The sequence below is a fragment of the Eriocheir sinensis genome, chromosome 26 (genome assembly GCF_024679095.1).
Source record: "Eriocheir sinensis breed Jianghai 21 chromosome 26, ASM2467909v1, whole genome shotgun sequence".
NCBI classification, from domain to species: domain Eukaryota; kingdom Metazoa; phylum Arthropoda; class Malacostraca; order Decapoda; family Varunidae; genus Eriocheir; species Eriocheir sinensis.
In genome coordinates this window covers 690,956-702,477 of record NC_066534.1, presented here as the reverse complement: position 1 = coordinate 702,477, position 11,522 = coordinate 690,956, and the positions used below count along the sequence as shown (strand labels likewise).

The 11,522-nt window shown below is 46.8% G+C and overlaps 1 protein-coding gene across 34 annotated transcripts; it reads left to right on the top strand.

Moving 5' to 3' along the window:
- The first annotated feature begins 38 nt into the window (after window positions 1–38).
- LOC127003658 (uncharacterized) lies at window positions 39–6,763 on the top strand. 34 transcript variants are annotated; one of them, XM_050870562.1, is made up of 7 exons: window positions 507–697; window positions 1,771–1,869; window positions 2,761–2,859; window positions 3,058–3,255; window positions 3,847–3,945; window positions 4,437–4,535; window positions 4,832–6,763. In XM_050870562.1, exons 1-7 carry the CDS (start codon window positions 540–542, stop codon window positions 5,271–5,273), a joined length of 1,194 nt encoding a protein of 397 aa, XP_050726519.1. In that variant the 5' UTR covers window positions 507–539; the 3' UTR covers window positions 5,274–6,763. The 34 variants fall into 34 exon arrangements, 8 of the variants coding, with proteins under 8 accessions (XP_050726521.1, XP_050726523.1, XP_050726524.1 ...); XM_050870570.1 differs by lacking the exons at window positions 507–697; window positions 2,761–2,859; window positions 3,058–3,255 and adding exons at window positions 803–879; window positions 1,969–2,067; window positions 3,649–3,747; XM_050870564.1 differs by lacking the exons at window positions 507–697; window positions 1,771–1,869; window positions 2,761–2,859 and adding exons at window positions 39–343; window positions 443–499.
- The last annotated feature ends 4,759 nt before the right edge of the window (window positions 6,764–11,522 follow it).

Below are 11,522 nucleotides of genomic sequence, written 5' to 3'. Positions count from 1 at the left end.
ATTTAGTAACCCATTGCTAGTGCATCTGGTTAAGATTGCTTTAACCTGTCTGGTGTGATTGTCATGGATTTTTCCTTCACTGGTAGCCTGGTAACATATAGTCCCAGGTGTTTCTGCCTCTGGTGGATAGTGGAGTATTTCCCATGTGGTATTGGTGTACTGGATATCCCTTCACTGGTAGCCTGGTAACACACACTCCCAGGTCTTTCTCTGCCTCTGTGGTGGATAGTGGAGTGTTTCCCATGTGGTATTGGTGTGCTGGATATCCCTTCACTGGTAGCCTGGTAACATACAGTCCCAGGTCTTTCTCTGCCTCTGTGGTGGATAGTGGAGTGTTTCCCATGTGGTATTGGTGTGCTGGATATCCCTTCACTGGTAGCCTGGTAACATTCAGTCCCAGGTCTTTTCCTGCCTCTGGGTGGGATAGTGGAGTGTTTCACAGGTGGTATTGGTGTGCTGGATATCCCTTCACTGGTAGCCTGGTAACATACAGTCCCAGGTCTTTCTCTGCCTCTGTGGTGGATAGTGGAGTATTTCCCATGTGGTATTGGTGTGCTGGATATCCCTTCACTGGTAGCCTGGTAACATACAGTCCCAGGTCTTTCTCTGCCTCTGTGGTGGATAGTGGAGTGTTTCCCATGTGGTATTGGTGTGCTGGATATCCCTTCACTGGTAGCCTGGTAACATACACTCCCAGGTCTTTCTGTGGTGGATAGTGGAGTGTTTCCCATGTGGTATTGGTGTGCTGGATATCCCTTCACTGGTAGCCTGGTAACATACACTCCCAGGTCTTTCTGTGGTGGATAGTGGAGTGTTTCCCATGTGGTATTGGTGTGCTGGATATCCCTTCACTGGTAGCCTGGTAACATACACTCCCAGGTCTTTCTCTGCCTCTGTGGTGGATAGTGGAGTGTTTCCCATGTGGTATTGATGTGCTGGATATCCTTTCACTGGTAGCCTGGTAATATACACTCCCAGGTCTTTCTCTGCCTCTGTGGTGGATAGTGGAGTGTTTCCCATGTGGTATTGGTGTGCTGGATATCCCTTCGCTGGTAGCCTGGTAACATACACTCCCAGGTCTTTCTCTGCCTTTGTGGTGGATAGTGGAGTGTTTCCCATGTGGTATTGGTGTGCTGGATATCACTTCACTGGTAGCCTGGTCACATATAGTCCCAGGTCCTTCTCTGCCTCTGTGGTGGATAGTGGAGTGTTTCCCATGTGGTATTGGTGTGCTGGATATCCCTTCACTGGTAGCCTGGCAACATACACTCCCAGGTCTTTCTCTGCCTTTGTGGTGGATAGTGGAGTGTTTCCCATGTGGTATTGGTGTGCTGGATATCCCTTCACTGGTAGCCTGGTAACATACACTCCCAGGTCTTTCTCTGCCTCTGTGGTGGATAGTGGACTGTTTCCCATGTGGTATTGGTGTGCTGGATATCCCTTCACTGGTAGCCTGGTAACATACACTCCCAGGTCTTTCTCTGCCTCTGTGGTGAATAGTGGAGTGTTTCCCATGTGGTATTGGTGTGCTGGATATCCCTTCCCTGGTAGCCTGGTAACATACACTCCTAGGCCTTTCTATGCCTCTGTGGTGGATAGTGGACTGTTTCCCATGTGGTATTGGTGTACTGGACATCCCTTCATTGGTAGCCTGGTAACATATGCTCCCAGGTCTTTCTCTGCCTCTGTGGTGGATAGTGGTGTGTTTCCCATGTGGTATTGGTGTGGTGGATATCCCTTCCCTGGTAGCCTGGTAACATACACTCCTAGGTCTTTCTCTGCCTCTGTGGTGGATAGTGGAGTGTTTCCCATGTGGTATTGGTGTGCTGGATATCCCTTCACTGGCAGCCTGGTAACATACACTCCCAGGTCTTTCTCTGCCTCTGTGGTGGATAGTGGAATGTTTCCCATGTGGTATTGGTGTGCTGGATATCCCTTCACTGGTAGCCTGATAACATACACTCCCAGGTCTTTCTCTGCCTCTGTGGTGGATAGTGGAGTGTTTCCCATGTGGTATTGGTGTGCTGGATATCCCTTCACTGGTAGCCTGGTAACATATAGTCCCAGGTCTTTTTCTGCCTCTATGGTGGATAGTGGAGTGTTTCCCATGTGGTATTGGTGTGCTGGATATCCCTTCACTGGTAGCCTGGTAACATACACCCCCAGGTCTTTCTCTGCCTCTGTGGTGGATAGTGGAGTGTTTCCCATGTGGTATTGGTGTGCTGTATATCACTTCACTGGTAGCCTGGTAACATAGAGTCCCAGGTCTTTGTCTGCCTCTATGGTGGATAGTGGAGTGTTTCCCATGTGGTATTGGTGTGCTGGATATCCCTTCACTGGTAGCCTGGTAACATACACCCCCAGGTCTTTCTCTGCCTTTGTGGTGGATAGTGGAGTGTTTCCCATGTGGTATTGGTGTGCTGGATATCCCTTCACTGGTAGCCTGGTAACATACACCCCCAGGTCTTTCTCTGCCTCTGTGGTGGATAGTGGAGTGTTTCCCATGTGGTATTGGTGTGCTGGATATCCCTTCACTGGTAGCCTGGTAACATATAGTCCCAGGTCTTGTTCTGCCTCTATGGTGGATAGTGGAGTGTTTCCCATGTGGTATTGGTGTGCTGGATATCCCTTCACTGGTAGCCTGGTAACATACACCCCCAGGTCTTTCTCTGCCTTTGTGGTGGATAGTGGAGTGTTTCACATGTGGTATTGGTGTGCTGGATATCCCTTCACTGGTAGCCTGGTAACATACACTCCCAGGTCTTTCTCTGCCTCTGTGGTGGATAGTGGAGTGTTTCCCATGTGGTATTGGTGTGCTGGATATCCCTTCACTGGTAGCCTGGTAACATACAGTCCCAGGTCTTTCTCTGCCTTTGTGGTGGATAGTGGAGTGTTTCCCATGTGGTATTGGTGTGCTAGATATCCCTTCACTGGTAGCCTGGTAACATACAGGCCCAGGTCTCTCTCTGCCTTTGTGGTGGATAGTGGAGTGTTTCCCATGTGGTATTGGTGTGCTGGATATCCCTTCACTGTTAGCCTGGTAACATATAGTCCCAGGTCTTTCTCTGCCTCTGTGGTGGATAGTGGAGTGTTTCCCATGTGGTATTGGTGTGCTGGATATCCCTTCACTGGTAGCCTGGTAACATACAGTCCCAGGTCTTTCTCTGCCTCTGTGGTGGATAGTGGAGTGTTTCCCATGTGGTATTGGTGTGCTGGATATCCCTTCACTGGTAGCCTGGTAACATACAGTCCCAGGTCTTTCTCTGCCTCTGTGGTGGAGAGTGGAGTGTTTCCCATGTGGTATTGGTGTACTGGACATCCCTTCATTGGTAGCCTGGTAACATATGCTCCCAGGTCTTTCTCTGCCTCTGTGGTGGATAGTGGTGTGTTTCCCATCTGGTATTGGTGTGGTGGATATCCCTTCCCTGGTAGCCTGGTAACATACACTCCTAGGTCTTTCTCTGCCTCTGTGGTGGATAGTGGAGTGTTTCCCATGTGGTATTGGTGTGCTGGATATCCCTTCACTGGCAGCCTGGTATACACTCCCAGGTCTTTCTCTGCCTCTGTGGTGGATAGTGGAATGTTTCCCATGTGGTATTGGTGTGCTGGATATCCCTTCACTGGTAGCCTGATAACATACACTCCCAGGTTTTTCTCTGCCTCTGTGGTGGATAGTGGAGTGTTTCCCATGTGGTATTGGTGTGCTGGATATCCCTTCACTGGTAGCCTGGTAACATATAGTCCCAGGTCTTTTTCTGCCTCTATGGTGGATAGTGGAGTGTTTCCCATGTGGTATTGGTGTGCTGGATATCCCTTCACTGGTAGCCTGGTAACATACACTCCCAGGTCTTTCTCTGCCTCTGTGGTGGATAGTGGAGTGTTTCCCATGTGGTATTGGTGTGCTGGATATCCCTTCACTGGTAGCCTGGTAACATATAGTCCCAGGTCTTTTTCTGCCTCTATGGTGGATAGTGGAGTGTTTCCCATGTGGTATTGGTGTGCTGGATATCCCTTCACTGGTAGCCTGGTAACAAACACCCCAGGTCTTTATCTGCCTATTTTGTGGATAGTGGAGTGTTTCACATGTGGTATTGGTATGCTGGATATCCCTTCACTGGTAGCCTGGTAACATACACCCCAGGTCTTTCTCTGCCTCTGTGGTGGATAGTGAGTGTTTCCATGTGGTATTGGTGTGCTGGATATCCCTTCACTGGTAGCCTGGTAACATATAGTCCCAGGTCTTTTTCTGCCTCTATGGTGGATAGTGGAGTGTTTCCCATGTGGTATTGGTGTGCTGGATATCCCTTCACTGGTAGCCTGGTAACATACACCCCCAGGTCTTTCTCTGCCTTTGTGGTGGATAGTGGAGTGTTTCACATGTGGTATTGGTGTGCTGGATATCCCTTCACTGGTAGCCTGGTAACATACACTCCCAGGTCTTTCTCTGCCTCTGTGGTGGATAGTGGAGTGTTTCCCATGTGGTATTGGTGTGCTGGATATCCCTTCACTGGTAGCCTGGTAACATACAGTCCCAGGTCTTTCTCTGCCTTTGTGGTGGATAGTGGAGTGTTTCCCATGTGGTATTGGTGTGCTAGATATCCCTTCACTGGTAGCCTGGTAACATACAGTCCCAGGTCTTTCTCTGCCTTTGTGGTGGATAGTGGAGTGTTTCCCATGTGGTATTGGTGTGCTGGATATCCCTTCACTGGTAGCCTGGTAACATATAGTCCCAGGTCTTTCTCTGCCTCTGTGGTGGATATTGAGTGTTTCCCATGTGGTATTGGTGTGCTGGATATCCCTTCACTGGTAGCCTGGTAACATACAGTCCCAGGTCTTTCTCTGCCTCTGTGGTGGATAGTGGAGTGTTTCCCATGTGGTATTGGTGTGCTGGATATCCCTTCACTGGTAGCCTGGTAACATACACTCCCAGGTCTTTCTCTGCCTCTGTGGTGGATAGTGGAGTGTTTCCCATGTGGTATTGGTGTGCTGGATATCCCTTCACTGGTAGCCTGGTAATATACACTCCCAGGTCTTTCTCTGCCTCTGTGGTGGATAGTGGAGTGTTTCCCATGTGGTATTGGTGTGCTGGATATCCCTTCACTGGTAGCCTGGTAACATACACCCCCAGGTCTTTCTCTGCCTCTGTGGTGGATAGTGGAGTGTTTCCCATGTGGTATTGGTGTGCTGGATATCCCTTCACTGGCAGCCTGGTAACATACACTCCCAGGTCCTTCTCTGCCTCTGTGGTGGATAGTGGAGTGTTTCCCATGTAGTATTGGTGTGCTGGATATCCCCTCCTAAGGTTCAGTTTACAGGAGGAGAGGTGTCCTGATACCCTCCTCTTGAAAGAGTTCAAGTCGTAGGCAGGAGGAAATACAGATGAAGGAAGATTGTTCCAGAGTTTACCAGCATGAGGGATGAAAGAGTGAAGATGCTGGTTAACTCCTGCATAAGGGGTTTGGACAGTATAGGGATGAAAGAGTGAAGATGCTGGTTAACTCTTGCATAAGGGGTTTGGACAGTACAGGGATGAAAGAGTGAAGATGCTGGTTAACTCTTGCATAAGGGGTTTGGACAGTATAGGGATGAAAGAGTGAAGATGCTGGTTAACTCTTGCATAAGGGGTTTGGACAGTATAGGGATGAAAGAGTGAAGATGCTGGTTAACTCCTGCATAAGGGGTTTGGACAGTAGAGGGATGAGCTTGGGTTGAAAGTCGTGTGAGGCGGGGCCGTGGTAGGGGGGGAGGCATGCAGTTAGCAAATCCAGAAGAGCAGTCAGCATGAAAATATCGATGGAAGATAGAAAGAGAATGTGTTAAAGGATGATTATCAGCCTGTTATCTTCCCTTGTGTTAACGGTGTATTTGTTTTCCAGCAACCAACGAAAAGATCCTGTGGGTGCAGATGGAGGCATTGTGCTGGCCAGACCAACTTACCATGATCAGCGTTACTACGATGATGAAAGAAGACGACTGGAACTTGAACTTATGCGAGCAAACATTGAACACGTGATGGCCCAGAAGAGGGCCTGTGATGCAGAGGCAGATTACAAAGATGCATTGACTAAAAAACTTAAGGGAGGCCAATAAACAAAATAGTTCTGAAATATGTAATTTATTGTACATCCTTGCATCAAGATCCCATGCAGAACCAGGTGTGTCCAAAAGTGCTTCACAAGTTTGGTGGCTGAGTGGTTAGCGTGACGGCCCCGCATTCAGGAGCTCTAGGAGGGACGTGGGTTTGAATCCCGGCCGTCGCATGGCTGAGGTTTTTCAGTCACCGCCGAGTGGCCTAAGACTACCCACATGCTGGCCTGAAGACCTGTGGCTTTACCGTGTAGCAGTGACAGGCCAAATGTGTGGCTTTACCGTGTAGCAGTGACGGGCCAAATTTGTGGCTTTACCGTGTAGCAGTGACAGGCCAAATTTGTGGCTTTACCGTGTATCAGTGACAGGCCAAATTTGTGGCTTTACCGTGTAGCAGTGACGGGCCAAATTTGTGGCTTTACCGTTTAGCAGTGATGGGCCAAATTTGTGGCTTTACTGTGTAGCAGTGACGGGCCAAATTTGTGGCTTTACCATGAAGCAGCGATGGGCCAAATTTGTGGCTTTACTGTGTAGCAGTGACGGGCCAAATTTGTGGCTTTACCGTGTAGCAGTGACGGGCCAAATTTGTGGCTTTACCATGAAGCAGTGATGGGCCAAATTTGTGGCTTTACCGTGTAGCAGTGACGGGCCAAATTTGTGGCTTTACCGTGTAGCAGCGACGGGCTAAATAGCTTTTTACCATGAAGCAGTGATGGCCAAATTTGTGGCTTTACCGTAGCAGTGACGGCCAAATTTGTGGCTTTACCGTAGCAGCGACGGCCAATTGTAAAGCCATGATATAAACCCCCCAAAATAGATGATACATAATCTGATCACAAATGCTTTGATATATATTATGAAATGGTTTGTGTGAGGGTGATTTTTTCTCATTTTTCTCGCTTAGAGGGACCATTAAGAAACATGATCCCCGCAGCTACCGGGTTAAGAAACATGATCCCTGCTGCTACCGGGTTAAGAAACATGATCCCTGCTGCTACCGGGTTAAGAAACATGATCCCTGTTGCTACCGGGTTAAGAAACATGATCCCTGTTGCTACCGGGTTAAGAAACATGATCCCTGTTGCTACCACCACCACCGGGTTAAAGAAAAACCATAGGAAGCCACAGGAAATCAGGACTCAGCTTACAAACACGCTTAGGTTTATGTTGTCAGCTTGGGTCGGACTTTAAATGAACAAGAGTATAGGACACCTGGACAGTGAAACCTTGCAAAAGCAAACTAACTAACTAACTAACCTAAACTCCTAACTGATCACTTGACACTTCCATTTGACATCAAGAAAAAGCAAGGCCAGCATTATCTTTCTAAGCACATGGGTCTGTATTATAAAGCATGTTGGCTTCCTCACATCACCTATTTCTAAAGGTCAGAGAAGGGGTCAGTCGGGTTCTAATGAGTGTTTCTTCAGGTTCATGGTACAGAGGAAGGGTCACACTACCACCAGGGTCATAATTCTACTCCTGGAATTTTTTTTTTTTTTTTTTTACAGCAAAGGAGACAGTTCAAGGGCACAAAAAAAGCAAACATTAATAAAAAAAAAAGGCCCGCTACTCACTGCTCCTAAAAAGAATCCAAAGAGGTGGCCGAAAGATAGGTCATTTTCGGGAGGAGAGGTGTCCTGATACCCTCCTCTTGAAAGAGTTCAAGTCGTAGGCAGGAGGAAATACAGATGAAGGAAGATTGTTTCAGAGTTTACCAGCATGAGGGATGAAAGAGTGAAGATGCTGGTTAACTCTTGCATAAGGGGTTTGGACAGTATAGGGATGAGCATGAGTAGAAAGTCGAGTGCAGCGGGGGGGAGGCATGCAGTTAGCAAGTTCAGAAGAGCAGTCAGCGTGGAAATATCGATAGAAGATAGAAAGAGAGGCAACATTGCGGCGGAATTTAAGAGGTAGAAGACTATCAGTATGAGGAGGAGAGCTGATGAGACGAAGAGCCCAGCACTCCACTCTGTCCAGAAGAGCTGTGGAGGGAGCCCCCACACATGAGATGCATACTCCATACGAGGGCGGACAAGGCCCCTATATATGGACAGCATCTGTGCAGGGGAGAAGAACTGGCGGAGACAGTACAGAACGCCCAGCCTCGAGGAAGCTGATTTAGTAAGAGATGAGATATGAAGTTTCCAGTTGAGATTTTGAGTTAAGGCTAGAACGAGTATGTTTAGTTTTGAGGAATGTGATAGCTGTGTGTTGTAAAAGAATAGGGGATATTTGTTTGGAATATTTTGTCTATTGGATAGGTGGAGAAACTGTGTTTTTGAGGCGTTGAAGGACACCAGGTTCTTCTTGCCCCAATCGGAAATAATAGTAAGGTCTGAGGCAAAGCGTTCTGCAGCCTCCAGCCTTGAGTCGTTAAGTTCCTGAAGGGTGGGTCTTCTATTAAAAGAAGTTGAATAATGCAGAGTGGAATCATCGGCGTAGGAATGGATAGGACAGTTCGTTTTGGAAAGAAGATCATCAATGAACAACAGAAAAAGAGTGGGAGATAGGACAGAACCCTGCCCACAACTCCTACGAAAGCCTTGCCAAATGTGTGTTTCTTGGGTTCATGATACAGAGGAAGGGTCACACTACCACCAGGGTCATAAATCTACTCCTGGAAATGCCCACAACTCCTAAGAAAGCCTTGTCAAATGTGTGTTTCTTAGGTTCATTGTACAGATGAAGGGTCAGACTCCCACCAGGGTCATAAACTACTCCTTGAAATGCCCACAACTCCTAAGAAAGCCTTGCCAAATGTGTGTTTCTTAGGTTCAAGGTACAGAGGAAGGGTCACACTACCACCAGGGTCATAAAACTACTGGAAATGCCCACAATTCCTATGAAAGCCTTGTCAAATGTGTGTTTCTTCAGGTTCATGGTACAGAGGAAGGGTCACACTACCACCAGGGTCATAAAACTACTCCTGGAAATGCCCACAACTCCTACGAAAGCCTTGTTAAATAGGTGTTTCTTAGGTTCATGGTACAGAGGAAGGGTCAGACTACCACCAGGTTCATAAAACTACCCCTGGAAATGCCCACAACTCCTACGAAAGCCTTGTTAAATACGTGTTTCAGGTTCACGCACAGAGGAAGGGTCACACTACCACCAGGCTCATAAAACTACTACTGAAATGCCCACAACCCTACGAAAGCCTTGTCAAATGTGTGTTTCAGGTTCATGGTACAGAGGAAGGGTCACATGACCACCAGGTCATAAACTACTCCTTGAAATGTCCACAAATACTAATAAAGCCTTATCAAATGTGTGTTTCTTGAGGTTCATGGTACAGAGGAAGGGTCACACTACCACCAGGGTCATAAAACTACTACTGGAAATGCCCACAACTTCTAAGAAAGCCTTGTCAAATAGGTGTTTCTTAGGTTCATGGTACAGAGGAAGGGTCACACTACCACCAGGGTCATTAAACTACTCCTGGAAATGCCCACAACTCCTAAGAAAGCCTTGTAAAATGTGTGTTTCTTAGGTTCATGGTACAGAGGAAGGGTCACACTACCACCCGGGTCATAAAACTACTCCTGGATATGCCCGCAACTCCTAAGAAAGCCTTGCCAAATGTGTGTTTCTAGGTTCATGGTACAGAGGAAGGGTTACACACCACCAGGGTCATAAACTACTCCTGAAATGCCCACAACTCCTACGAAAGCCTTTGTCAAATATGTGTTTCTTGAGGTTCATGGTACAGAAGAAGGGTCACACTACCACCAGGGTCATAAAACTACCCTGAAATGCCTCACAACTCCTACGAAAGCCTTGACAAATGTGTGTTTCTTCAGGTTCACGGCAGAGGAAGGTCACACTACCACCAGGGTAATAAAACTACCCCTTGAAATGCTCACAACTCCAACTAAAGCCTTGTCAAATGTTTGTTTCTTCAGGTTCAAGGTACAGAGGAAGGGTCACACTACCACCAGGGTCATAAACCTTCCCTGGAAATGCCCACAACTCTTAAGTAAGCCTTGTCAAATGTGTGTTTCTTAGGTTCATGGTACAGAAGAAGGGTCCACTACCACCAGGGTCATAAACTACTTCTGAAATGCCCACAACTCCTACAAAAGCCTTGCCAAATGTGTGGTTTTTAGGTTCATGGTACAGAGGAAGGGTCAGACTACCACCAGGGTCATAAAACTACCCCTGGAAATGCCCACAACTCCTACAAAAGCCTTGCCAAATGTGTGGTTTTTAGGTTCATGGTAGAGGGGAAGGGTCAGACTACCACCACGGTTATAAAACTACCCCTGGAAATACCCACAACTCCTACGAAAGCCTTGTCAAATGTGTGTTTTTTTAGGTTCATGGTAGAGGGGAAGGGTCAGACTACCACCACGGTCATAAAACTACCCCCTGGAAATACCCACAACTCCTACGAAAGCTTTGTCAAATGTGTTTTTTTTTAGGTTCATGGTACAGAGGAAGGGTCACACTACCACCAGGGTCATAAAACTACTCCTGGAAATGCCCACAACTCCTAAGAAAGCCTTGTCAAATGTGTGTTTCTTTAGGTTCATGGTACAGAGGAAGGGTCACACTACCACCAGGGTCATAAAACTACTCCTGGAAATGCCCACAACTTCTAAGAAAGCCTTGCCAAATAGGTGTTTCTTAGGTTCATGGTACAGAGGAAGGGTCACACTACCACCAGGGTCATAAAACTACTCCTGGAAATGCCCACAACTCCTAAGAAAGCCTTGTCAAATATGTGTTTCTTGAGGTTCATGGTACAGAGGAAGGGTCACACTACCACCAGGTCATAAAACTACTACTGGAAATGCCCACAACTCCAACGAAAGCCTTGTCAAATGTGTGTTTCTTGAGGTTCATGGTACAGAGGAAGGGTCAGACTACCACCAGGGTCATAAAACTACTCCTGGAAATGCCCACAACTCCTAAGAAAGCCTTGTCAAATGTGTGTTTCTTTAGGTTCATGGTACAGAGGAAGGGTCACACTACCACCAGGGTCATAAAACTACTCCTGGAAATGCCCACAACTCCTAGGAAAGCCTTGTCAAATAAGTGTTCTTGGGCGGCGAAACTTCTTATAATACAACCCATTGTGTTTTAATAGCAACACAGTAGGACAATATTGCAAACATAAATGTAAAAATGAGAGTTAAGTAAACGGCAAATGTAAATGACCATAGATCATATAAGGATAAACTTATTTAAATATTGTAATTACTAAAATGATTGTATTGATTAGCTCTATCTCCTCAAATCAAAGGCATATAAATTTGGTCAACTGTAAGGTCATTAACCCGGTGTTGGTGGTAGCAGCGGGGATCATGTTTCTTAATGGTCCCTCCAAGTGAGAAAAATAAGAAAAAATCACCCTCACACAAACAATTTCATAATATATATCAAAGCATTTGTGATCAGATTATGTATCATCTATTTTTTGGGGTTTATAT

Excerpts from the sequence above, each read along its gene's own strand:
- LOC127003658 (XM_050870562.1), top strand. The coding sequence starts at position 540 with ATGTGGTATTGGTGTGCTGGATATCCCTTCACTGGTAGCCTGGTAACA. Across the intron at positions 698-1,770 it reads CTGGTAACATACACTCCCAG|GTCTTTCTCTGCCTCTGTGG; the intron begins GTCTTTCTGTGG and ends ATACACTCCTAG. Across the intron at positions 1,870-2,760 it reads CTGGTAACATACACTCCCAG|GTCTTTCTCTGCCTCTGTGG; the intron begins GTCTTTCTCTGC and ends ATACACTCCCAG.